Source organism: Apteryx mantelli, chromosome 27 (genome assembly GCF_036417845.1).
Source record: "Apteryx mantelli isolate bAptMan1 chromosome 27, bAptMan1.hap1, whole genome shotgun sequence".
Taxonomy (NCBI): Eukaryota; Metazoa; Chordata; class Aves; order Apterygiformes; family Apterygidae; genus Apteryx; species Apteryx mantelli.
In genome coordinates this window covers 2414049-2441315 of record NC_090004.1, presented here as the reverse complement: position 1 = coordinate 2441315, position 27267 = coordinate 2414049, and the positions used below count along the sequence as shown (strand labels likewise).

Here is a 27267-nt window from a genome sequence, read left to right as displayed (position 1 = left end):
AAATAGATAAATAGATAAAAATAAAATAAAATAAAATAAAATAAAATAAATCAGAGCAGCTAATTTTAATCCAGATGGATTCAAACGAAAACACCTGCGGAAGCGGCAGCCCGCCGAAAGGAGACGGCCAGCGCGAGCCGAGCGGTGCTCCGCCATCCCGGGGTTTAGCCGAATTCCCTCGCCTCCGGCCTTAAACCTGCAGCCGGAGCCGGCCAGCGCGCTCGGATTTCCTTCGGAGGGACGGGAAAGCGGAGGCGGGGGTGCCAGGGACACCCTCCTCCCGGCTTTACTGAACCCTCCGACGCCGCCGAGCCGGGTTTCGGCCCCGGGGGGCTCCTTTTCCCACCGGCTTTGCTAAGATTATTTATAGGATTAATCCAGGATGCTCGCGACGAAGCGGAGGCGTCTCCGTCTTTACGGCCGGCGAGCGGCTCCTTAGGGTCCCTCCGGCCGCAGGGGAGGCTGGAGGCAGCGGATCTGCCGGCAAAGAAGCGCTTATAAGGTAGGAAAAGGCGGCGGCGCCGCGTCGAAGAGCCCTTCCATTCAGGAATGAGCGCTGGTGGCGTTTTCCTAAGCGGCAGAGGGGGGGAAAAAAGGCAAAAAAAACCCCAAGCCGAAACGGAAAAAATAAGGAGAAGGTCGCGGAGCCGAGGCCGAGCCGAGTGGGAGGGCGGCAGCGCGGCCCCGCTGCTCTTCGGAGGCTCGGCGCCGCCGCGGGACTCTAAGCTTGAGCCGGGCTTTGAGCGCAGGAAAACACCGCCGCGCTGGATCCCAAACGGCAGCCGCCTTGGGAACCGGGAGGAGGAAAAGGAAAATCATAATAATAATCCCAATAATAATAAATCCGGCAGAAGCGCAGCCAAAAGGCCACCGGGGCTGGTGCCGTCCCCTCGGCTTGGCGGCCTCACGCAGGGAGGGGACACGGGGATGGCAGTGTCACTCCCTGGGATGGAGGGGGCTCCTGCATCCCGCAAAGTTTTATTTTTAATTCTTTTTCCTTGGGAAAAAGGGGGAAAAAGGGCTCAAAATTATTGCCTGGCACGTTTCCACCTCGAGGTGTCCCCGGGACGGGGAGGCAGCAGCGGGGATGGGGCTGCCCCGGTCCGGCTTGCTCCCGCCGACCCCTCCATCCCTGCCTGAGCCGTGAATCCCAGCCGCCTTCGCGCCCAGGCATCCGCTCCGGTTTTCCGTCCTGTGTCCGGATCTGCATTGACTCGGAGAAGACGACGATTTTTATGCTCAGGATGTCGCAGCATTTGCGCTGCTGTCGAGCAGCGCCGGCGGGGTGGGCCAGGGGCTGGGGCAGCTTTTCCTTTCTAAATTTTGCCCTTGGGCACTTTAGGGAAAAAAAAAGAGAAAAAAGCAAAAAAATGGAAAAAAAAGAAGGAAAAAAAAAAGAAGAAGGAAAAAAAAAGTCACGGCTGGGTGCAAAAGGACCCCAGGCCCGAAGAGCCGCTCGGTGCAAACTGGCTGCGACCCTGCGCTGCCCCCAGGCTGGCAGCAGCGGCCGGGAGCAGCCGGCGCCAGATCCACGGGATCAGGAGGGTGGGAAAGGGGGAAAAAAAAAAAAAGGAGAAAGAAAAAGCGTAGGAGAGCGACCTGGAGCATTTTGTTAAATTTTGTCTCCACGTTATTCCCAAGGCTCCTGATTCCCGTGCCTTCCCGAGTGGAGATGGCTTGCGACGGAAACCCGGCCGCGGGAACGAGACCTGACACCTTGCGGAGCGTCCTGCGTCCCCCCTCCGAGCCTTTCCTACCGTCAGAAATCATCTCTTCCCATTTTTTTTCCTGGGATGGCCAAATGCGGGGGTGGTTTCAGACAGGATGGATTCACTGCCACAAACCAACGCCACCGGCTCCGGGAAAGGGCGGCTCAACGCTACGGTCGTGGAGCACAGGGAAGCAGCCACGAGGCAGGGAGCCGCTGGGGCCGGTAGCTGGAAAGCTGGCGATTTTAACTGGAAAAGTGGGAATTTTCACCGGAAAGCCGGGGATTTTAGCTGGGAAGCCAGGGCTTCGCAACCCCCCCCCCACCCCGTCAGATCCCCCCACCCGCGGTTGCTTTGGGCTTCGGAAAGACCCTGCGGACAGCGCGGGAATGGCAACGCTGGAAAAGCTCCCGGCCCATCCATCCGTCCATCCATCCGGCAGCTTTTAGGGAGAGAAACGAGCGCTCGGGTGGGCTGACGGCTCGCGGCAGCCGAAGCGGAGCAGGAGGCCGGGAGGAGCCGGATGGGAACCCGCGGGAATGGGGCTCGGAGCAGCCGAGCCGGGAAGCAACCCCGGTGCCGGACAAACCTCTGGCTCAGGCACTTCCGATAAAAACATTCGTTATATTAATTAAAAGGGCCGCAAAGGGGCGGCGTAGAAAGCAGCGTCACTATTGCCAAATCCAAGCATCCACACGGCAGCCGGCGGCTCCCACCCCCCCTTCCCGAAACCGGGAGGGCGGCGGAAACGGCAAGAGCTGCCCGCGGGGAAAAGACGGCTCCTCGGGCTCCCTGCGCCGGTGGGATTTGAGCCCGAAGGAGGTGACGGCGGCGGCGTTTCCCGGGATGGCGAATCGCCTGCGGAGCGGCCGCCGGCAGCCGGAGCCGGGTCCTCGGCAGCGTTTCGTCCTGCGGGAGATGGTGGAGCTGCTGTCGAGGAGCGAGAGCCCCCCCCGGTTTCCGACCGTCCCGAGTGCCGACGCTCTCCGACTATCCGCCCGGAGAGGGAGGCGCTGCTCAAATTAAAAACACGATGGGGGGGGGACAGGACAAATGGAAGAAAACGGGGCGCTCGCCATCCTACCCCCCTCCCGGGGGCGAGACGGGCGCTCGTCCCGCGCCAAAATCCCACGGGAACCGGTGTCGCCCCGGCACGGGAACCAGCGTCCCCCGAGCGCGGGAACCTCGGCGCTCCGGAGGTTTTTCCTCCCTTCGCGCCCAGCTTGTCCGGGAAGGATGCTCGGAGATGGCTCAGCAGTCCTGGAGGTGCCGGTGACATCCGGGAGGTGCCGGTGACATCCGGGAGCCCTCGGACTCGCTCCGCTCGGCTTTCGGGGGGCTCCGGCGGGGGGAACGCGGGGTCTTTCGCCGCTGTGCCTGGACGGTCCGGGAAAAGCAGGCGAGGAAGCGAGGACGACCCCGGGCGCCGGCTCCGGGCGGTCCTCGGGCCGTGTCCGTCTCCGCGGGATCGCTTGGCTCCGGCGAGGGCGGAGGAGGCTCCCGCGGGGAGGTTACCCGGACCTGGGGGAAGCAAAGCGGAGACGCGGCGTTGGCACCCGGCAGCACCCAGCCCGCCGGGGGGGGGGGGACGAGCACCCATGGGCGACCGCTGCCGGGAATCCCGATCCCTCCGACCACGTTGTGCCACCCAAAACGTAAGGAAGCAGCAGGCGCCAAGCCCGAAACCCCGACAGGCAACGCAAGCCAGCAAGAGCCGCTCCTTTCTTCAAATTAATAATAATTAATAATACTAATAATAGTAATAAAAATGCTTGGAACAGCTGCTTTTGCTCCGTCGCCCGCGCGCTGCTCCTGCATATACGTGCACATCCGCGGGCGTGCATCGGCGTGCACCTATAGAGGCGCCCGCTCGCTTTGCCGGGGGGTTTCCCCCCCGGATTCATCCATCCGCAAACCCGGAGCATCCCGCCCCACACCGGGCCGCGAGGGGTTTAAACCCGCCTGCGAGGGATTGGAAAACCTCGGGAGACGGGGACGCGCGCGGGCGGTGCTGCCGCCGGTCATTCCTGTAACGAGTTGGGGCTTCTCTGCCCCCCCCCCCCGGCCGCACTCACGTGTACAAGGGCTGCAGCTGCAAGTGCGACGTCTTCTGCGGCGCCTGGTAGCCGTAGGAGTCAAAGCCGCCGATGAAGTCGACTGCGGAGAGATTTTGGGAGAGGGGGAGCAGGGAAGTGAGTCACCAGCACACCGGAGCCGGGAACGCGGCCGCCCCGCAGCCCCCGTCCGAGCAAGGCGCCCGGGGATGGCGACTTTTTCGACCGGGTTGAAGCCGATCCTTCGATCCGCGGCGCTGGGAAAGGGGGGTCGGGACTGCACGATGCCGGGCGGGAATGACGGCGGCAGGAGGCTGCACAGCGGGGCAGGAGCCGCCGCGGGAATTCCCCGCTCAGCAGCGGGGCTGTCGCTCCGTCTGGGAGCACGGAGGAAGGATCATCTCCATTTTTTCAGGCCCGTAACTGCTTTCGGCTTTGCCGCTTCATTTTTTCCTGCTGGAATAGGGGGCAGGAATCGGCTCCGAAGGCCTCCGGGCTCTCGCCACGACCCCGCGGCCGGCGCAACGGGGGGGACGGTGCCCCATGCGGCCAAACCGGCGTTTCGAGGCGCTACGGGAGCCGCAGCGCGACCGAGCTCCCGGAAATAAATATATTAATCGCCAAGAAGCAGCGATTCACGTGGATTAGCGCACAATTGCCTGGGAAATCGGGGCGAACACGAGGAGGGGAGGTGGGAGAACCTGCTCTCCGAGCCTATTTGTCTTCCCGACTCAACGCGCCGCCCGCTCCCGGTTTTGACGGCATCCATCCGTTTCCAACTCTAATAAGATATTCCATTAAAAAGATGCATTCGAAGCCCGGCTGCGGCCGCATTAATATTAAAAGTGTATCGAATGCCTGAGTTTTGTTTGAGCGCCCGGCACCGCCTGGAATGCAAATGCGCTTCCAAGGCGGCAGCGGCGGCGGAGAAGCCCCCGTGCCCGCTCCCCGTATACGCAAGCGGGTTGTCGCGAGCGGCAGCATCCCGTTTTCCGCAGCACTTCGTGCCTTTGGGCCCCGGCGGCGCGATGGGAGGCTCGTGCCAAGCTTTGCCCCTGCGGCATCCGAGCAGGTCAAATGCCCTCCATCCCTGCTGCCGGGCAGGGAAGCAGGGATGTGGGAGCGTGCGCCGGCCCAAAGATTATCCGTGCTCTTAAGCCTTGAAGACCGTTGGGGATGGGAGATGGAGCAGGTCACCAGCACCCACTGCTGATGCGGCATCCCAGCACCTGCGGCATCCCGGCACCCGCAGCAGCATCCCGGCACCCACCGCATCCCAGTGCCCACAGCCGCTGCAGCATCCCGGTGCCCACATCCACTGCAGCATCCCGGCACCTGCAGCATCCTGGCGCCCGCTGCATCCCGGAGCCTGCTGCAGACACGACATCCCAGCACCCGCCACCACTGCAGCATCCCGGCGCCTGCCACATCCTGGCATCCGCCGTGGATACAGCATCCTGGCGCCCGCAGCATCTGGACACCCACAGCATCTGGGTACCCACAGCTGCTGCAGCATCCCAGGGCCTGCTGCATCCCAGCGCCCGCAGCCGCTGCAGCATCCCGGCGCCTGCCGCTGCATCCCGGTGCCCGCCGCCCAAGAGCTCCCGCCAGGCCACGCGGGCAGCTGGAGCCTGCTGCCGAGCATCCCTCGCTGCCTGATATATTGGCCGGCTGTAGCAGCATCGCTCCCTCCCTTTGGCCGGCGGAGGCTGCCAGCTGGCTCCGATTAATTATCGGCAGAGGAGCGCCGCCGCGGCTGGCTGGAGCCGCACGCGCCTGGTCAAGGGGCTCCGCGGGTTTTTGCGCGGCCGTTCGCAGCGATGTGCACTCCCATTCGGGCGTAAATATCCATCGCCTAAAAATTAACCCGCAGCGCTGAAATCCCCCCTCCTCCGCCACCGCCGGGGAGGAAATGCGGCGCTGCCCGGATGGGGACGAGCGCCCCGACACGGCTTAGTCCGTAGGGATGGGCGGCAGGAGAAGGTGACGTTTCCACCCTCCCCCCTTTTCCCGGGGGCCGGATTCAGCCTGGTGGGTCCCTGTTGTCCCGGTCGAGCAGCATGGTGCATCCCAGCACCCGCAGCATCCCGGCATCCCGGTGCCCGCTGCCAACACAGCATCCCAGCGCCGCTGCAGCATCCCGGCACCCGCAGCATCCTGGTGCCCTCCATGGATGCAGCATCCCGGTGCCGCTGCAGCATCCCAGCAGCCGCAGCATCCCAGCGCCCACAGCATCCCAGCGCCCGCTGTGGATGCAGCATCCCAGCATCCCAGCGCCCGCCGCCAACGCGGCATCCCGGTGCCGCTGCAGCATCCCAGCAGCTGCAGCATCCCGGCACCACTGCAGCATCCCGGCGCCCGCTGCGGACGCAGCGTCCCGGCGCCTTTTGCGGGCGCCCCCGCGGCCACCCCGTCCCTCCCAGGCCCCGACACCGGGGGACGCGGGGCAGGAAGCGCCTTGTGCCGGGTTTTTTCGGGAAGGCGGCACTTACAGCTGTCCTCCTCCTCCAGGAACACCTTGCTGACGTAGCAGGCGTAGACGAAGCCGAAGAGCTGCAAGACACAAGCGTCCCGGAGCCGAGGGCTCAGCGCCGGCGGCACCGGCACCGCGCGGCCCCGGAGCTTTCCCGCCTCGGAGCTGCCGGCCCGCGGCACGGGGCGAAGCATCGCTTCCTAGCGCTGGTTTTCCCACCCTCTCCGAGACCCCCCCCGGGGCCCAACGCGCCTCCGCCGGGTGCTGGGTAAAGGGGAACACTGCAGTTGGGGGAAATAATAGTAATGATGGTAATAAAAATAATAGAAATAGTAATAACACTAATAGTAATAATGGTAATAAAAATAATAAAAATAATAATAACAGTAATAAAAAGTAATAAATATCAAAATAATAAAATAAAAATAAATAGTAATAAGAATTATTCTTACTACTATTATATTTTATTTGTTTATTATTATTACTTATAATAGATAATGATAAATAATAATAATAAAAAAATAGATAATGATAGTGGCTAATAAGTGATTAATAATAAATAAATGATAATAAAAATAATAGATAAATAATAGTAATAAAATAGTAAATAATAATAGATAATAAATAATTATTAATAAATACATGATAATAACAACAATAAAATAGTAAGTAACAAAATAGTAAGTAACAAAATAGTAAGTAACAAAATAGTAAGTAACAAAATAGTAAGTAACAAAATAGTAAGTAACAAAATAGTAAGTAATGATAATAGATAATAATTAATAATAAATAAACGATAATTCAAATAATAAAATAGTAAATAACAATAAAACAGTAAATAACAATAAATAATAACAATAAATCTCGGAAAACGATTCTTTCGGCCACGCCGGGCCCTGGCGGGGCGGCGGAGGGGAGGACGCCGACGTCCCCACCGAGCCACCGGCGCCGCAGGGGCCGACGCCGAGCGCTGGGGACGGGGACGGGGGGGTCCCCGACGGCACCCCGCACCCAGCGCACCCGTCCCGTCCCCGTCCCCGGCGCCTCCTTACCGCCAGGAATATCTGCGCGGCGCTGCTCACCACCTCGATGTACTGGTAGTCGAGCAGGCAGCCGGTGACGGCGACGACGTGGTGGTCGTGCGGCGGCGGCGGCCGGGCGCTCAGCACCGGCGTCACCAGGCAGCCCGGCCCGTTCTCCATCCACCACGAGCGGTGCAGCGACGTGTTGAAGGTCATGACGAAGTCGCGCTCCTGCGGCGCGGGCCAGGGGCCGGTGGCGGCGGCAGCGGCGTCCCCCGACGCCTCCCGGCCCACGAAGCCCCGTGAGATACCGGGGATGGAGCTGGGAACCTCCCCCCCCCTCCCCCGGTGGCATCCGGGGGGCTCCGACCCCTCCTGCTCATCCCAGCGGGAATTAGAGGGGCTTCCCAAGCGTCACCCCAATGGTCTAGTGCAGCCGCCTGTGCGAAGGGGCCCGTGGGTGCCATGGGGCGCCCCAGCACCCCCCGGAGCGGTGAGGAAGAAGAAGGAGGGAGGAAGGCAGACGAGAAGAAGAGAAGAAGGGAGGGAGAAAGCAGGGAGAAAGGAAGCAAAAAAGGGAGGAAGGGAAGAAGGGAGGGAGAAAGCAGGGAGAAAGGAAGCAAAAAAGGGAGGAAGGGAAGAAGGGAGGGAGAAAGCAGGGAGAAAGGAAGCAAAAAAGGGAGGAAGGGAAGAAGGGAGGGAGAAAGCAGGGAGAAAGGAAGCAAAAAAGGGAGGAAGGGAAGAAGGATGAAAGCAGGGAGAGGGAGAGGAAAAGGTAACAAGGAAGGAAGAGAGCAAAGGAAGGCGAGGAGGAGGAGGAAGAAGGCAAGAGGGAAGGAAGAGAGCAAGTGAGGGAGGCAGAGGGCAGGGGAGGCAGGAGAAGAGGCAGGAGAAGAGGCAGGAGAAGAGGCAGGAGAAGAGGACGGTGCCCGGACGCGGCCTCACCTGCGACAGGCGCCCGACCTCCAGGTAGAAGCAGATGATGAAGGCGTTCCAGCCGACCCACAGCACCAGCCACACCGCGTACTGCCGGGGGGGGGGAGAGCGAGCCCCACTCAGGCCCCCCGCAGGGACGGACGGACAGCCACAGCCACCCAGGGACCCCCTCCCGTGGGGATGGATGGACCGACCGCCAGCCAGCCGCCCAGGGACCCCCCCCCCCAGAGGGACAGACAGATGCACCGCTGGCTGGCCGCCCAGGGACCCCCCCCCCGGGGGATGGATGGACGGACAGACGGACTGCCAGCTGGCTGCTTGGGCAACCCCTGCGGAGACGGCCGGCCGGGAAGATAGACTGCTGGCTGGCCACCCAGGGACACCCCAACAGGGATGGACAGACAGACCACCCACCGGCCACCCAGGCACCCCCCCCACGGGGACAGACAGACAGCCCGCCAGCCAGCCACTCAGGCACCCCCCGCAGGGATGGACAGACGGACAGACGGACTGCCAGCCGGCCACCCAGGGACCCCCCCCCCGTGGAGATGGACAGATGGACCGACTGACATGAAGACAGGCTGGCCGGCCGCTCAGGCACCCCCCGCGGGGACAGATGGACAGACAGACAGACAGACAGACAGAAGGCCCCGGCTACCTACCACGATGAGGTATTTGGATCTGTACTGCACGGTGCCGAAGATGCCCAGGATGACGGCCAGGATGTGTAAAAAATTGGCCAGGATGGGAGCCCACTGGTAGCCCAGGAAATCAAAGACCTGCCGCTGCAGCGCCGCGACCTGCGGGGACACGGGGACATGGAGCGGAGCCTCAGCCACCCCCCCAAAACGAGAAAAAAAAACCCCAGCCCCTCGCTTTCGGCTCCCGCCTTCTTATTCTTAATTCCGGGCTGGAGCTTAAGGTGGGTTTTGCGCCTGCGAGCAGCCGCTTCGCTGCCTCAGTTTCCCCCTTTCGTCCCCAAACGGCCGCGCGTGGGAACTAAAGAGCGACAGCGCATCCACCACCTCCCACCGCCAAAACTCGGCTCGCAAAAACCCCCCATTCCCCAAATTTCCCGGCCCCAGTTAAAGCCCGGCTTTTCCACCCCCTGCTGCATCCGAGGCGCCGCTGATCCGGACAAACCCGCAGCTCGGCGAGGCGGCGCGCTGCCTCCTAATTAAACACGCCCGGGTTTCACCGACCTGCCCCCGAGTTTCCCCCTCCGGCAGCAATTAGCCGAGCCCCGCTAATTAGCCGCCACCGGGTTTGTTTTAATCCCCCCCCCCCCATGGAAGCGGCGCCGGGGCTGCCCGAGGTTTTGGGGAAAGAAAAAAACCTGCCCCCTAAAAATGGATTTTTTTTGGGGGGGGGGGGGGGCGCCGCACGCCGGGATGCCAGAGCAGGAACTGCGTGTTCAATGTGCCAAAAAATCAAATTTTAGGGGGGAAAAATATATATATTTTATATCTATATATATCTTATATATATCTATATATATCTTTTTTATATATATATATATATATATATATATCTCCTCAGGCCCTCCCGGAGGCGGTGCCGGGCTGGGGGGGGGGGGTCGGCAGGACTTTTTTTTTTTCCATCGTTTGGGCAGCACGGGCTCTTTGGGTGGAAAACATCGCCTTTTCTCCAATGGAAACGGTTGCTTTTTTTTTTTTCCCCCTTCTCCCCACTCCTCTGGGAAATAGCGGAAGGAAAATCTGCCCCTCGCTGCCCACGCGGCTTTGTTAAAACGCCGCCGAGCGCGACGGCAGATTCCACCCGCCTCGAAACGGCGCTTTCGAGCCGAGCCGCAAAACGTCCTCCGGGAAGGGGGGAAAAACCGGCAGAAAAAGGGTGATTTTGGCAACGGGGGTGGGCAAAAATCCCCCTTTTTCCCCCCCCCATCCTCGACCTCTGCCAGCAGCGACGGACCCTCCGGGTGCCCAAACTGGCTCAAACCCCCAAAGGTGCAGCAAGACCCCGCGGGTGCGGCGCCGTTCGGAGCCCGGCGGCATCTCCCCACCGCTCCCCAAATATCCCCGCTGCCTCCCCCCCCCCCAAAATCCCGGGAATCGCCCCGTTTTGCAAAGGGGGGGGGATTAAAGCGGATAAAGCTCAAGCGTCTGGCAGGCGGCTGCAAGACCCTCCGGGAAGGTCAAGGGCTGGATGAGGCCCACGGCCCAAGTCACCATCCCGCGGGGGTCCCAACCGCGGCGGGCGGGGAGGGGGCAGCCCCCAGGGAACGGCAGCGACGGCAGCGGCCCGTCTCCGCCGCGGCGCCGGGTCGCAGGTTCGAATCCCGGCTCGGCCATCGCTCCGGCGCTGCTTTTTAAGGCAATTTAACGCCACTTTGGTGGGTTTTTGCACCGCGATCGCCTTCACGCTGTCGGGACGGAGGGCGATCGATGTGAAGAGGAGCCTTCGGAGGCGTTTTATCCGTACCCGGCAGCATCGGGGGGGGGGGAAATTTGCCGCTCGGGGAAATCGGCTGCCGCTTAAATGAAGCGCCAGCGAGCGAATTGCCCATTAGCGAGGTGCAAACGGGGCTGCGATTTTGCAGCGCCCCGGGGCTGCGTTTCAGCGGCTCGGAAACGAGCTTCCCCCCCTGCTGCCGACTCGAAGTGGAGGGCGAAAAGAAACGAAGGGAACCAGCACCCCGGTCCCAGGAGGCAAGAAAGCATCACGGGCCGCGCAGGATGAGGCCCCAGCCAAGGAGCCGCGGGAGCCCGGCTGCGCCTTGCCCTGCAGCCCAGCTCCTTCAGGATGGGGCTCGCTGCCTTCCCCTTCCCCTTTTCCCCCCGTTATTTATTTAATTTCCCCCAGCTGCCACATCCGCCTGCATCACCATGGGAATGGCGAGCGGCAGCCGTCTAGACGCTGCGCCCCGGGAGCACCCAGGGGTGCGAGGCCGGACACGGGCCCAGCCGGGCTCCCTCGCTCCACCTGCACCCGGGTGCCTGCTCCCGCTGCCACCCAGGGGTCCCCGATCAGCCCCGGGGGGGAGAAAGCGCCACGGGAGGAAGATGAAACCTCCTCCGAGGTGGCTATTGCCCCCCCTTGGAGAAGGGAAACTGAGGCACAGCGAGGGATGGCACCAGCGGGAGGACGGGCAGGCAGTCGGAGCGGACCCGGGCTCCCAGCACTGCTCAAGCACCCCACGGCCGGGACCCCAACTCGCTGCCCCAGGTCCCCTGTGTCCCCAGCCAGGCTGCATCCATCCGGGATCGCGCAGGCAGGAGATGCCAAAACCTGCGGGCGCCGCCAACGGCGAGACGGATGCTCCCGCCACCCCGCTGGGAACGACAGGCTTAATCCTGATTTACGCCTTGCTACAACGGAGCAACCGCCAGGATGCAAACCCAGTGCTGCTCCCCCCTGCCGGGACAGGCATTAAAAGCAATTTTCCCATGGGAAGCAACAGCAAAAAAAAAAAAGAAAATCCACAACGGGAATTTATCCAGGGAAAGCAGCGGCGGAGCAGCCCTGGCAAAGCTGCCTTCCCTCCAGCACCCACTTTTCCATTAAACGGCCTCCCAAAGAACTGGCTGGGCCCTCCGGGATCCCAAAATACACGGGAAATGCTTTAAACGGAAAGCGAGACCCCAACCTTACACAAGCACGGTGCAAGACCGCCAGCGGGCCGAGCGCCGCTTTGCCCACTGCCCGAGCCGCCCGCGGCCCAAAACCCATCCGGATTTGGCTCGCGTCCCGCTCAGCACCGATTCCCAAGCAGGGCAGCTTCGAAACGCCAGCCAGTCCCCGGAAAGGATGTTCCGGCCACCAGGTCCCGCGGCGCCTCGAAGGGCTCCCACAGCAAGGGAATCTCTGCCCTGGGGTGAATTTTAAATTATTTCTCTTCAGCGACCGTCAGCATTTCAAATTCCCCCCCCGTCCGTGAGTGAGTTGTTTAAACTTGGAAACCTCCGGCCATTTCATCGCAGCGGGCAACGCACCCGGAAAAAAACCACATCGGTTTGGTGCAACGGCAGCGATGGCTCTGTTTGGGGTCTCCGTGCCAGTGGTATCACGGGCTTTTTTTAAAGGATTTAATCACACAGCAGCTCCGTGGGAACAGGACCGAGCGCCCACGGATGCAGAGGGGAAACTGAGGCACGGGGCTAAAAAACGTGCCTCAGTTTCCCCACTCGAAGGCACACGGAGCCAGCAGGGGGGTCCCTAATGAACAGGGATCTCCCAGCCAGGCACCCGGTATGGACTCGCCCTGCGGATGGGGAAACCGAGGCACACGGGGGCGCGCACCCATCCTTGCCTCCACTGGGGAAACTGAGGCACGGGGAGGGGGGGGGGCCCGGCTGCACCGAGAAACCCGGCCAGGGCTCGCGGGCAACCGAAATCGTGATTAATCAAGCGCCTCAATTAGCCACGGGATTAAGCTGAAGCCTCGCAGCAGAAAGCCCATTAGCAGCATAGACACTCGGAGGCTGAAAATTAATCCAGACCTAGCGAATCCCCCCCAAAAACAGGGAAATTGGGACTCAGTCCCAGCTGCAAACCCTCCGGCACCGGCCTGGAAACCCTTCCAGGCGCCTTAGCCACCCCTGAGCATCCTTGCAAGGGGGAAAACAACCTCGGTTTTGCTCAAAAACCGCTCGGTTTCGTGGCATTTGGGCAAAACCCCTGCAGCGGCGGGGACGGGGGAGCAGGCGGCGGGTGTCGCCCGGGCCGCGGGTTCGAATCCCGCCCTCGGCGAAGGAAGCGGCTTGTGAAGCCCCCGGCGGCGCTTCGGGCTTCCCGTTAAAAGGAGCCGTTTGGAGGAGGATTAAGCCGAAAGGCAATTTCCATGCTAATGCTCCCGGTTAAGTTCTTCGGTCCGACATCGGCGCGGAGCGAGAGGTAATTTCCCCCGGATCCTGGCGAGCGACTCAAAGCCGCCGTTCATGTAATCCGATAGAGGGAAGGGGGGGAGAAAAAGAAAGAAAGGAGGAAAAAAAATCCAATTTACCGGCTTCTTTAGTGACACCTTTCCTAATCAATTCTCCCAGGAAAGAAATACTGATTAAAGCCAACCGTATCCCTATGGCAACCGGCAGTCCCTCCTCCCACGGCTGCAAAGAAAACCGGGCGAGGAGGAATCTGCCTGGTAACAGTCGCGCTAACGAGACGGGGGCGCAAAGAATTAATCCGCCGGCACCGCCGGAGTCGAGCCCGAGCCCGGCCGGCTCCCAAATGTGGGTTTTAGCGACGGGGCTGAGCTGCATCCGAGGGGGAGGCGATGCTCCCGCATCCCCGTGGTGGGGGAAAAAGGGAATTTGTGCGATAAACCCCCGGCAGGTTTCCGTTGAATCAAGGTGATTCCCCAGGAGCGGCGATGTCGGAAAAGGGAAAAGCGCTACCCAGCTGCAAAACCCTCCCTGCTGAGCAGCTCCGTCCATCCATCCATCCACTCCAAAGGGTTTTTCCCCCCCCGTCCTGCCCCTCCGGGGCGAGCGGACCCCACGCGGGGCACCGCTACCTTTCCCCACCTAAGCATTCCGGATTCGTTGCCAATTCGGCCAATATTGCCACCTGCTCCATCCCGTTGCATCCCGTCCTTTGCAATGGGCAGGATCCACGCGGTCCATCCCTTCCCCAAATCGTCTCTTGCTTTTTCCTAGAAAACCTGCAAAAAATCTCTTGCAAAGAGCCGCAGGCTCTAGGAGCAGCCACTCCACATGGGGATCCCTGCGGGGAAGGGTCGATCCCACCTCTCGACCTGGAAAAAACCCAGGACGCCGATGCTGCTCCCTCCTCTTCCTCCCGTCCCCGGCAAGGGAGGGAACCCAGGTGTCCCAACCCGTCCTTGGCCACCGAGCCGTCGGCCTCGATGACACCGGGCAGCAGTGACGGCAGCCCCTGGAGCTCACTGCATCCCAGCACCGGGAGGTTTTAACCCGGGATGTTTTCTGCTCTCTGCCCTGCTGCTCCCCTCGGCTTCTCTTTTCCCTGTAATTTCAGCTTCCTTGGGAGACACAGAGCGTGCGTCCTGCCCTCCCGCATTGCCAAGGGAAGCCAAAAGAGCAAGTTCGGATCTGTCGGCACCATCCGACAGCAGTTATCCATCTCCAAGGCGCACGCCTCCCCCTTTTCCCATGGGAAAACAGCCTTCTTTTTCCTATTTCTTGTCCTCGGCATCCCCCCTCCTCACCCAGGGCCACGGTCACATCTCCTCCTGTTCAGGCAGATCCCAAGGGACAATCCCAGTCTTTCCATGTTGCTTCCAGGTTCGCAATTCCCATCTGCTCCGGCCCCGGTCCCAGCTGCTTTGGGAGCAGGTCGAGCAGCTCCTCCGAGTCACAGCCCATTCCCGAAATGCCCACGGAGGGACCTGCAGCCGCCTTCGGGAAGTCATCATGGAAGAAGCCAACACGGACCCCAGCACAGACGTGCATTGGATGCATCCCTCATCCCAGGCCCTGCAGGGTCCGTTCTCATGGAGAAGACGCTCGGGACACCCGCGGGTGCCAGGAAGGCAACAAGGAGCCAGGCACCTTTGGGATCCGGCCCCACCAGCCAATTCCCTCTAATGACCCCCCGCATCCCTCCAGCAGCAATTCCCTGGCTGCTTTCCCTCGTTTTTCCAAACCTCTATCCCGACCCGCTTAAGACACGGCGCGACGGTCGTTATGGGCTCCGGGCGCGTGTTAAACCCAAGCCACCGTCAGCCGGCGAGAGCTGCGGGGCCGCACGCGACGCTTTCCGGGGGTGTTTTTAAGGAGAAAGGACGGCGTTAGCGTTAATTACGATTATTTAGCAACTCGGTAACGAGCCCAGCAGGGACTTTGCCTTAAATCAGCCCTGGGTTTCTGGCCAAACTCCAGCCCAGGTAATTGCTTTTTGGCTCCATAAATCACCTCTTTCCATGGATCACCTAGGGTAGGCACCCTACTTTTTTTTTCCTCCTTTTTCCCCCCCTTTTTTAAGCTCCGGGCAGGAGATCGTGCTTGTCCAACACCGCACATTGCCAGGGAGCCTCCTGGCCCCGGCAGCACTGGATTCCTCCCCGGCGCTGGCCACATTTTACCGGCAAAGCCTGAATTTAGGGATCCCCTTTTGGGGGCTTTTCCCCCAGGAACCGAAAGGCACGGTCCCATCCTGCCCGCGGGATCTGGCCATTTCCCGCGCCGCCCCCAGCACCCGCGGGCTCCTCGGGCTGGAAGGAAGGATGCTGCTCCTGCAGGGATGGACGAGAAGAGGCGATTCCCGCTCTTCCTCGGTTATTTCCCTCTAGGTGCCATCGCTCAGTGGCGATCCGAGCGGCCGGCATCCCGTCTTCCCTCTATGGGAGCTCGCCGTGACCGCCGGCACGTTATTAAACGCCGCGATTAGCGGCGGCGGCGGGCGGGAGCTCGTTAGAGCCTCCTTAAACAGCCATAAAAATTGCTTTTATTAATCGGTTATTTCTCCTTCCGCACCCACCGCATTAGGCCGGTGCGATACGCCGCCGCTCCGCGAGCGGGAAACGACCCCGACGGAGGCTCCGATCCCTCCCGGCTGTGCGGGTGACCGGATCGGGATTTTTTCCCGTTCGCTTTTGATGAATCCCTCGGCTCTGTGGATCCGTGGGGTGGTGGATGGGGAGCTCGGAGGCCGGGAGCTGTCCCAACACCGGCCGGCCCCGAACGGGAGATGCATCGCTACAGGGGGACAGCGTGGGACCCTCCCCGAGCCCACAGGTCCCATCAGGACGGACACAGGGACAGATGAGGGCTCCGAGCAGCGGCGATGCCCCTCGTTAGGGCTCGTTTGGTGCCAACAACGCAGCCGGGGCGAGAAGGCAAGGGGGTTTCCCGAAATGCGATCCCCTCTTTCCCCCTCCGGCGCCGCGGGTGCTTGCGGCACGGGTGCCTTTCTGGAGGCTGCTCCAGCACCAGCCCGTGTTGGGGCATCCCGAATCCGCCCGAGTCTTGCACCATGCACCCCCAAAATCGGCCTTTTCTAATCAATCGGGATTTATCGAGCAGCTCGTAACAGTAACGAGCCGCTGCAACCAAATTAAATCCTTGCTCGGAGTCACCAAGTCAGAGACACGATGGAGCTTCCCAGGGGATGGTGCTGGTCCTGCACGTGATTAACCATCCCTTGGATGCCACCCTGTCCTCCTTGGACAGCCCCGGGCGGCTTCATCCCTACACCTCCGGGTGAAACAGGAATAAGGTCCCACGAGGTCCCCCCGGAGAAAGGCTTAAGGAGAAGGAACCCGATTTCACCCCGTGATCGGCGACCAGGGGAGCTTTGCTGCGAGCCGGGCTCCGAGGTGGCCACGAGCTGCTGCCAGGAAGCCACCAAGTCACGGCAGCCTCCCATCCCGCCGCTGCCCAGGAGTGGGGACCCGAGGAAGAGGAAGGCTCGGCTGCCACTGCAAGCTTGGGTTGGCAGCCAGCTCTCCTGGGCCAGCAAGGATTTCCCAGGAGTTTCCCCAAATTTCAGCCCACCGGGGGCATCCGGCCACCCATCCCTTTGGCCTTGCAGCAGGGCAAAGCGCAGGGGCAAGAGCAGCTCCGGGGACAGCTCGGGATGGTGCATCCCGCTGCCGTCCTGGGGATGGGACGCCGGAGCCTGCTCCCTTGGGTGTCAGGTCCCCCCAAGCGAGACGGGGATATGGCCACGGGGTCACCGAAACGCTTCCGCCAGGGTCCGGCGAGCACCAGCTTGCGCATCCAGCTCTCCTCTCCCAATCACGCAGGCACCCGCCCGCCGGAAAGGATTTGCGGCAAAGCCGCCTGCCCAACCCAGCGCTGCACCCGGTGGTCCCACGGGATGGGGTGCTGGGTCCCCCGCCAGTGGATGCGGTTCAAGGCACCGAGACCCAGCTCTCCCCACGCCTCCGCTCCCTGGCTATTTATTCCCGTGAACGAGGAGGGGAGGACGCGTGTGGGGGTGAGACACAAGAGATTAACAAGGACGCGGATCGGAGACGCTCCAGGAACAGGCTGGAAGCCCCCCCGTCTCCAGCCCCCGGGGAGAAGAGGTGCCTGGTGATGCCCAGCACCTCCGTGACACCAAGCACCCATTATCCACAGGTGTTGTGGGATCTCAGCACCTCCGGAGACCAAAGCCAAGAGCAGGACCATGGCCAAATGCTCGGCCGGAGGCAGCCCCTGCCCTGCAAGCACATAGGGACGCAGCTGAAAGCGTCCTCTGCTCCCACCCTCAGCACCCCAGGACCCTCCGGGGTGGGAGTTGCATCCCCACAGCCATCAGCCACAAGACACCTGCATTTCTCATGTGCTGGAACAACCCTGGGGCAGAGCCAAGGGGTTTCCCACATCCCCTTCCACCAAGGTCTTTCCTGCTTAGATCTCCCAGCAAAAAAACAACAAAAGAAAAGGAAAAAAAAGAAAGAAGAGGGAAAAAAATAGAAAAAATAACAGAGCAAACAACAAGACACTTCGGCCACCCAAGCCCTGGACATGGAGGAACCCTTCCCAACACGCATGCCTGGCTAAACACCAGGAGAAACCCTCCAGGAGGAGAAATACCTGCAGCCAACAGCTCCTTTCCCCACCGCTGCCACGAGGAGCGAGCGATGCCCAGCCTGCGAGGAGCAGCGCGTGTACAAGGCTTCATCGCACGCTGTCCCCCAGCAGCTAAACTCCAGAAGCAGTGAGATACCTCCACGTCCTGCAACCACCTCCACGTCCTGCAACACCAGCAGCCTGGAAGAGCATCAGCCCCAGGCGACTGGGCTGCACTGATTTATACTGGTTTCCCCCGCGTCCCCGCTCCCCGGGCAGCCCTGTTTGCTGCGATGCTGCCGGCAGGGAGGGTCCGGCCAGGTGCAGGAGCGAAAGGAGAAGGTTGTCGCGTCGATCTGACGGTGGGAAGAGCCCGGAGTGGCTGAGAGTGTTAATTAGCCCTAATTAAGGCAATTATGGCATCCGAGCTTGGCGCGGATGTGAGCGTCCCCGTCCTGCCTCGGTTTGTGTCCCCTGCGCACGGCGGCACGGCTCGGACCCGGGCAGGTTGGTCGTGTCCCCCTGCGCGGTTTGCTCCGGATGAGGCCCCGCTTTGGGCAATGGGGGTGATGAGGGTGCTGGGACACCCGGCCAGGCCTTGGCCTGATGCCAGCATCCGGCTGTTTCCCGTAGGATCCCGCTCCTCGGAGCAGGCCGGTTGCAGAGCCGAGCAGCAGGCGCCCGCAGCCGGTCCCCAAACGCGTAGCTCCCCCAAACGCCCCGCTGCTAATTTGGGAGCCGAAGAAGGCACCAAGGTTTTGGGGGAAGAGCTGGTCCACAGGGTTGTCCGCCTCCAAACCCCCCGGAGCCTTTCCAAAGCGGGGTGTCCTGGAGCGTGGGAGTCGGGGCGCTGAGCCAGGGTGCTGCCCCGGCTAAGCGGGGCTCTGTAAAACGGGACCGGCTGATCCTCCGTGCCGGGATTAGGGTGCTGTACGCTGGTGCGGAGCATATTGGGGTGGCCCCGGGGTGCTGCGTGGGCTGATGCCTGAGCTCAGCGCCGCTGCTCCCGGCTCCGGCAGAGAGATCCTCACACCCGGCACGTCTCCTGTTGTATTTTACTCCCTTTCCTGGGCTCCCGGTATGTTGTCCTGTGTCCAGCGCTCCGTATCGCTCGCGGGATCAGCAGGCAATGCGCGTGCCACGGGCGGGTCATCCCTGGCCGCTTCCAGCATCCCTGGGCAAGGGATCGCCGGGTCGGGAGCTCAGCGCCTGGCTCCGCCGCGGGCGATACGTGCAGGCACGGCGGATAGTCCTGCCTCTCCGTACGGCTTTCTGCCGTGTTCCGGCGTCTCCTTGCTGGGGACGGCTGGGAGCATCGCCACGTGGCCTTGGTCATGTCACTTAGCCCCTGCGAGCCTGAGCTGCCCGCCGGCGAGGGAGAGCAGCCCAACGCAGCCCCTCCGGCAGCTGCCGGCTTGTCCCCGGCGGGGACCAGGGTCACCTGGCGTGGTGACCGGCCGTGCCGAGAGCTGCCCACTTTGGCGGTTCCCGCCGGATCATCGCCTGCCCCAGCGTGGAGAAGCCAAAACATGTGGAATTTCCCGGCCAATGGCACGTGGGCAGTTATTAATATTATTAATAAACCAGTCGGGGCTTTAACGTCCTGCTTAAATACGATCAGGCTGCTCGGCGCCAACTTTGCCTTTCCAATTTTTCCAGGCTGTTACACATGTATTTTGAAAATTGAAATGAAGAGTCGCTCCGAAGTGTGTGTGTGCGGGGCGGGGGGGGAGAAACCCTTCCAGTGGCCCCATCCTGAGCCGTCCTGCCTGCTCCGAGCTCCCCGCGGCGCTCAGGCTGGGTTTTTCCTCCCCAAATACATCTCCCCCGGGAGATGCCGTGCCCAGCATCCTCCTGGTGCCCAGCATCCTCCCGGTACCCAGCGCTGGCCGTGCTCGGCATCATCCCACGGGCATCACCCAGGGCTTGCTGCAGCCTCCGCACCATTTTCCGTCTCCATCTCGCCCATCCCAGCTCAGGGCGACATTGGCTTGATTTCTCCATGGTTGGAGGCAACGTATGAGTTGACCTAATCCTTCCTGACAGCATCTCCTGGGCTTGCTTTGATTCCCAGCATGGACCTGGCTGTGGAGGCTCGGGGTGGCCCCGATGGACGGGACGCGGGTTCGCTGTCGGCCGCTCCGCAGATGCCGAACGCTTGAATTTCGGCACGGTGGAGTTTGAGCTGTCTCAGCCCAAATCCTTCTCCCTTCTCAATCACTGCGATCCTCCCACTCCCCAGAGAAACGTGGGAAAGAAGAGCTGACACCTCCACGTAAATTGTTGGGGGGAAAAATGAATATATTGGTGTCCAAGCAGGCAGAGCTGAGCTGGAGGAGAGCAGCTCTCCCCATTTCCCAGATGGGAAAACTGAGGCACGGAGCACGGAGCCGGCCGAGGAGCCCCTCTGGCCCAGCCGAACGCAGGCGGACACCTCCGTGTGCTGCCTCCTACATCCCGCTGCCCTCCCAGAGCCGGGATCAGCCCCAGGCCCTGCCGCCCCCTCCGTCGCCAGCCCCCAAATCCCCCCCTTCCCGCCGGCTCCCGGCTCTTCGAGACGTTTGCACTCGCGAAACATCTCGCCCGGGCAGCGAAGCTCCTCTTCGGCACCTCCGCTCTCGGCTGGCAAAAAGGTTTCTCAGCCCAAATTACGCCAATTAGGCTCGGCCTCTGGAGTCGCCCCTCGGGCGCTCGCCTTCGGCAGTAATTATCTGCCTCCCAGGAGCTCGTCAAGAGGCCGAGTCCGGAGTTTGCGAATAAATAAAACATAGAGGATCCAGGCCAAGACGTTTATCGATCCACTGGCTCGGAGCCGCCGCTTCGCTCCGCGGCGATGCAAGCGCGTGCGAACGCCGCCGGGCCGGGCCGATAAATAACCCGGCGCCGTCTTTCCAATCTTTCCGTGAAGCGCTTCGGGCTGGGAAGGAGGGAGGCATCAGGGCTTTTTCCCCCCCTTGGCCGGCCGATGGCCCCGCTTCCCGGCGGCGATCTTCCTTCCTTTTCCCATGCCGCCGCGAGGAGCCAGCCCTCCTCGCAAGCCGCCGGCCGGCTAAATCTCCGCCGGCGCTAACGCTGAGCCGAGCTACAGCCGCCTCCTCGGGGCCGCGTGGATTTTTCGCTGCGCTCATTAATATTATTATTATTAATATTTTCCCCTAAGCCAAAGCCGCGCGGGACTAAAGCAAATTGCTTATCGGCACCGATTCGGTCAGCTCCGTCACTTTTCCCGGCCGGATTTGTGAGCTCATGGAGAAACCAGCCCGAGCTCCGCTGGATGAGACTCTTTTCCCGTCTTTCCGCCTTTGCCGAGCCCCTCGTGCCCGGCCGGAGCGGTGCTGGCATCGAGCCCAGCTGCCCCCGGCTTTCTACCTCGCTCCAGGCGTTTTGCCCCGCGCTTGGCCCTCGAGGACATTTTTTCCAGCCCTCCGAATCGCTCCCGGCTTCGTTATGAAGGATTTAGGGAGAGTCGCAGCCGGTCGCTTTAACGCTGCCGACGAGCGATGCGAATATTAAAAAAATCCCCGAGCGCCAAGAGCGGCTTTAATTGAGCCCCGTAACGCTCCTCCTACCCCGCCGAGCCTGGAGCGCCGGCAGCCGACGCTCTTCACATGAATAATTCAAACGCGCATATGCATATGGATATATACGCCAGAGGATGCTTATAGATGTATATATGGGAGGATGCATGCGCGTGTCCGTCTGTCCGGGCGGTTGCTCGGGTCGGGACTTTCGGCACCCGCCCTGGGGCTCCCGTAACACCCGCCGTGCTCAAAAGCCGCGTGCCGGGCTCCGGAGCATCCCGGCGTGCCGGCTGCGGGGTGCTGGCGGACCCCTCGGCGGATCCCCGAAATCCGATTTCCATGGCAACCATGCAAATGCGACGGCTTTCCGTAATCATTAGGGAGCGGCGGCGAGCAGTGACTGCAGCAGATTACATGCCCATTACCGGCAGTCGCGGCTTCGGAGCGCGGGTAATTATACCTAATTGGGCATTTAATTGTGTAATTGAAAAGCCACATGGAGAGTTCGAGCCGGGCTCCCGGTCCCGTGCCGGCGGGAAGGTGGCCGGGGGCTCAGCACCGGCCCCGGCTGGCCTTGAGCCGATGGGAATTGCGCCGGGATGAAAAATTCCCGCGGGTGTTGGAGGTGCTCGACTCGGGGCCGGAGCTGCTGTCGGAGCAGCCAAAAGTTCCCCCGTCCTCTAGTTCCCACTGCGGGAATGAGCGGCATCAGGTCGTATCCTGGACAACATCCCGCACCCGGCTGGATCCTGCAGGGCCTCTGCGCCTGGCAGGTCACATCCTGACGTCCCATTTCGCTGCCTCTGACGGGATTCGGGTATCCAGCAGCACTGCGCCTGCCCCCCCGCAGCGAGGTGCTCTGCAACCGACACCACTAGCCTTCAGAGTGAACAAGCGCTCCTCAACTCCACGCCTCCGGGCGCCTGCTGGCACCGGCAGCAGGTTCGTTTTTCATCCCCCTCCGGCTTAGCGGCTTTCACCTTCCCACAAAGAAAACATAAATTCTCCTGACAACAACAGGCTTCCCAGAGAAAGGCCAGTTTAATAAGCAATCATGAAGCAGCAAAATCCACCTTTTCCCTGCCGTCCCCGGAGCCAACGCCGGAGTCCGGCGGCCTCGAGAAGTCAGTCCTCTCCCGTCTCCCGTTCTTATTCCCGGCACGCTGAGTGTTGCAACCCGGCGGCCGGGTGACCATCCACGGGCACCCAGCAACCTCCCGCTCCGGCTCCCGACGGCATCCAGGGGGAGCGAGCGGTGCCCAGCCAGCCCCGACGTTCCCGCAGGCACCCGCTTGCCCCGGCAGCTGGGTCGGCGCCGGTGGAAAAGCCAAGGGGTTTCGCGGACTTGCCGCCACCCGTCCGGCGGAGTCACTTCCATGGCCACGTGTTTGCAGCAGGACATGCTGATGGGACTCGTAGTCCTCGCTGTCCCGGCACCTCGAGGTCGAGCTGCCGGTGCCCGGATGGGCAGGGTGATACCTAGGTGCTCCCGGACCCCCAGGACGGCACCTTTCTCCTCCTCCGAGCCCGCTGGCCGGCAGCTGGATGTGCCACAGCAAGGTCGCTCCATCCACGCATGGGCAACCAGGTGGGACCCTTGGGTTCCTCCATCGCTGTGCCCATTTCCATGCCGGGGAGCGTTCGTGATGACTCGCGGCGCCCCTTCTCCCATGAGGGGACCAGCTCTTGGCTCTGCTGCGAGACCTTGCCCCTGCCCGGCCCCACGGCCGCGGCCCCGCTCCAGCTCCCAGGGCACCTCCATAAGTTCATCAGGATGCAAGCTGCTACCTTCTGGCAGCGCGGAGCCGGTAATGAGTCTCGCCAGGTGGCATGGAGGCTGCCAGCCAACGTTGCCTCCGGAAACTCCAGCCAGCACACACACGTGCTCCGGAGCCTGCCCAACTGACCTCAGAGGGCGGATTTGGAAGAGAAGGGTGAGGGGAGGACGGCGGGAGCGGGCTGGGAGACCCTGATGGAGCTCAGCCCTCTGTTTCCCCATCGCAGCAGGGACCACGGAGACCTGCTGCCCTTGACTCATCTCTCATCGCGTCCTGAGCCCTGCCGCGGGGAGCCGGTTGCGCCCGTAGACCGCGGCGGACGCTTTGCCAAGCCGGCGTTACAGGATGGGCCTCCCAGGCGTTGCCCAGGGGGGGTCTCGTGGAAAAGCCGCTAAGGGACAATTTCTGAGCCGAGCCTCCAGAGACGTCCATCTTCACCGCAGCAGCAGTAGGACGCACGTAGCAAGAGCTTCCAGGAGAAAGCCTGGCCTGAGCCTGTATGGCAAAGTTTCTCCGTGTAGCCCCAGGAGCTGCTCTACCAACCCTAGGAGTTCGCCCCAATAATGAAACAAACAGGCTGAAACCTTCTCCCTCTACAGACCTGGAACGTTTCCCTCCAGAACGGACGCCAGCAAGGCTGCTTGGGAGCTGAGCGGTGAAAAAAAAGTGACCGAAAGCCAGGAAACTCCCGCTACGCAAGGAAAATACCCATCATTTTGGAATAATTGCAAAGCGAACCTTTACAGAGCGAACCGGAGCAAGGAGGGGAAGTTTCCAGGCACGAGCCAGCAAAGGCGATTCCTGCTGGACGTGGCAGGGCTTCAGCCGGGGCCACCACGAGCAAGGTCGGCTCCGACGAGCGGCTCCAGGCGACGGCGCGAGGCAAAAGCGTGCAGCCCGCGGGGCAGCCCCGCGCTGGCACCGCTTCTCCCTTCCCCTGCTAGACGATTTGCTTCAAAGCTTCCCACAACCCTCGGGAAAGACGTTCCCCCATGTTTTAAAAAGATACGAAGGACTCTACAGCCACTGCCGTCTGGAAGGATAAGAAGATCGACGATATTAAACCTGGGAAGCAACTGCTTGACAGCAGGACGCCACCATCGTCTCCAAACCTCTCTGCAAGAGCAGATACCGAGCCAGTATCAATCACATACATCACCGCCTTTATCAACACAGCTCCGAGTGGAGCGGCTGCCGCCACCGCGATTGCGGGAACCCTGTCAACCTCCCTTCTCCTTGCGATCCACAGGGACATCGCAGGCTGAGCAGCCAGCATTTCGGCAATTCCCCCCCGTTTTCCTTGCCACCACGAGTCCCCGGTAGTCAGCGAAGAGCCCTGGTGGCAAGCCAGCTTGGAAGGCGCCTCTTCGCCGTTGGGTTCCTCTGTTAACAAACCACCCGTCCGGGGAAGCGCCTTGATAATTAATTACAACCTCCTTGGCTCTGGTTTTATCAGAGACCCCCCCGAGCACCCCACCTGCTCCCTTCACCGGGCCCTCTGTCGCCGGCCTGATGAAGATTGATTCGCGCGCGGTGAAAAGCGTGACACGTAATTATCGCAAATATCAACAACCCGATTAAAACGAAACCTGCCGATTTTCGCTTCCCTGCCCATTTTCGCTTCCCCCAAGCACGCGAGCTTCCCCAACCCGCAGGCACACCGGCCCCTTTAGAAGGCAGGAGAGTTTGCAAAGTGCTGGCTGCGGTTTTAAGTTTCGCTATTGCCGTGTCTCGGGCAGCCCGTCTTAGAGGTACCCGCACCCCGAGAAACACCTTTCGAGCCACCCGCTGCAGGATCTGCAGCTCCCCCGCCAAGAGCTAACTTCGAGGGCAGAGATTGCAGTTGGAAACAAAGCTCACACCTGCTCGAGAAAGATCCCCCGGCACCGACAACACGGGGAACTGTTTCAAATCCATCTCTCCTTCTGCAACTCCAGCGAGCACTGGATGGAGGCAGGGGAGGAGGGTCACATTTCTTTTCTCTTTGCTCCTTTTTTTTTTTGGGGGGGGGAAGGGGGGTCGCATTCAAGCATCCCCAGGCCGGTCCGCCAGCAAGGTCACCGCCGAGACGGAGTGGGGAATAGCGGCAGGGAAGGTTTCGCACAAAGCACAGCCCGGCATGCTGATGAGCGCACGGCCCCTCGCCTTACCAGCTGCAGGCAGCAGAATCCAACCAGCGTACATCTCCCATTGCATCTCCCCATGGTTTCGCAGCCGGAGCCGCGGATTTCCCCCACCGTGGCGGCGCGGCGCCTTCCTCCAGCTTTCACCAGCCGAAACACCGCTCGCGGAGCATCAGGAGGCCACCGGCAACATGTCCCGTTCTCCAGGCGCCGGCCAGCGCGGCTACTTTCTCCCCGGCAGCGCTGCCGTCTCCCGCATCCTGCCGGGTTAGCACACAAGCAAGGCTGCGCTCAGGCGGGGGCATCGCCCCCTCCCCCCCCCCGAGCCCGCCTCCCTCCCCCGAGCCCGTTACGGCCCCATCGGCCGGCGCCGGCCCCCCGCGGCCGCTCGCACCTCGCCGCCCATGCCCGGGGCGCGCAGTTTTGCGCGCCGCCCGCCCGGCGCCTCTATTGTCTCTCCCGCACAGCCGCGCTCCGCGCCCCGGGGGCGGGCGGGGCGGCGGCGGCGGCGGCGGCGGCGGGTGGGGTCTGGCCGCCGCCGCCGGAACAAGGCGCGCCGCGCTCTCGCCGCGGCCCCGCCGAGCCCCGCAGCCGGGCGGGGGGCGGCGCGGCCGGGCGCGGCGCGCCGCTCTCAGGCCCTTCGCGGCTTCCGGGCGCCGGGGCCCCCGCGCCGCAGCCGCCCGCGGGGGGGGGGGGGACCCGCTGCAGACGCGGCTCCTCGGCGCGCTGCTTTCTAGTATTATCTTTTTTTTTTTCTATTTGCAGCGTGTTTTTTCTCTTTCTTTTTTTTTTTTATTTTTTCATTTTTTTTCTTTTTTGTCCCCCGAAGCCAGGTTGGGCTGGGGAGGATGGGGAGGGGACCTGCAGGGTTAAATCCCAGCGATTTTCAAGTACAAAGGGCTGGTGAGCTGCTGCCTCCTCCCCCCGCCTCCGGCCCTGCAGCCTTTGCAGACTGTGGATGCTGGCTGGACCCAAGGCACAGGGACCTCATAGCCACCTGCCCCCAGGAGCAGCCTGGGGTGGCAGTGCCAGGGCAGGGAGCCAGGCGCCTGGGCAGGCAGGAAGGACACACCGGCTTAGCGTTGGGAGGAAAGCCCAGGCGATCCCCCTGCAGCGCTCTGGTCTTCAGCCACGGTACACGTGGCTCCCCAGGGCTGGGGGCGACTGCTGGCCAAAGAGCCAAGACAGCGGCCAGCTGTCTGGCTTTGCGTGTCTCCTCCCACAGGGCTCAGGCAGCCCAAATCCAGCAGATCTGGGCAAGAGACAGGTGCAGACGGGGCTGGCAGGGTACAGGCCCTACCCACCGCCCCTGCTGCTCGCCTTTGTCCTCTGTTCAGAGCACAGCTTCTGGGGGATTGGAGAGCGCAAATCCGCCGAGGAATAGCTGGGATGGAGCTTTTCCATCCATCCAGTGCTTTAGAAACCTCCTCTTTATATGTCACCCAGAAGCGGCAAGACTTGGGAACAGTTCGCCGCTTCTCAGTTCTGTATTTTCTTAAACCTCAGCCCTGATTTTTTTCAACAAAGCACCTACTAAACCAGCCCTGCAGGCACGTCGGCACCGGAGCAACCCTGCGCCGGGCCAGAGCCTTACAGAGGCATTTGCGCGTGGGTTGGTCTGGCCGTAGCCTAACCTGGCCCTCCAAGTTCGCAAGGGCACAGCCAGATCACGCATCCTCGTGCGCTGCCGGGACCAGCCTACGGCACCTACCACCCCGGGAGCTTTTCCTTCCTTTCCCGCGGTAGCAATTTCTCCCCCAGCCCACGCAGGGAGCTGTTGCTTACCCCCAGGCGTGTTTTGGAAGGCCTGTGCATGGCCAAAGGACAGGGTTGGCAGAAAACGCTCGCCTGCCGCGAATGCGAGAACCACGCCGCAAAAATTCAAGGGCATCGCAGAGCAGAGAGCTCTCAAGCAAGGGAGCCAGGGGGGCTGGATGCAAACGGAGCTAGGGGATGTTTTAAACCCCTCCTGCGGGTCGAAAAGGATCAGGCCCCCACCTCCCCTCCACGTGTCTTTGGCAATCGCCGGAGAAGTCCGTGCAGCCCGAGCCGTCAGCGTAAGGGCGCGGGAGGTCCCAGTATAAAACAAAGCCCGGCAAAGCACGCCGATGCCAAATAACGAAGGCGATAAAACCGGTACGATGGCGCCGAGGCTCTGCCCGGCTCTCGACCAGGCACAGTTTTGCAAGGAATCAA

General features: G+C 61.8%; 1 protein-coding gene across 1 annotated transcript; it reads right to left on the bottom strand.

Moving 5' to 3' along the window:
* Positions 1-2319: 2319 nt before the first annotated feature.
* Positions 2320-25561, bottom strand: NKAIN1 (sodium/potassium transporting ATPase interacting 1). Its single transcript, XM_067311416.1, has 8 exons — positions 25466-25561; positions 25099-25331; positions 8857-8994; positions 8204-8284; positions 7289-7489; positions 6256-6316; positions 3785-3866; positions 2320-3230 (listed from the first exon to the last, which is right to left on the bottom strand). Exons 2-8 carry the CDS (start codon positions 25150-25152, stop codon positions 3221-3223), a joined length of 627 nt encoding a protein of 208 aa, XP_067167517.1. The 5' UTR covers positions 25153-25331; positions 25466-25561; the 3' UTR covers positions 2320-3220.
* Positions 25562-27267: the final 1706 nt, after the last annotated feature.

Coding starts and splice junctions, on each gene's coding strand:
- NKAIN1 (XM_067311416.1), bottom strand. CDS start 25,152: ATGGGGAGATGCAATGGGAGATGTACGCTGGTTGGATTCTGCTGCCTG. Junction 8,285..8,856: donor GATCCAAATACCTCATCGTG/GTAGGTAGCCGG, acceptor CCCCCCCGGCAG/TACGCGGTGTGGCTGGTGCT. Junction 6,317..7,288: donor CCGCGCAGATATTCCTGGCG/GTAAGGAGGCGC, acceptor TGTGTCTTGCAG/CTCTTCGGCTTCGTCTACGC.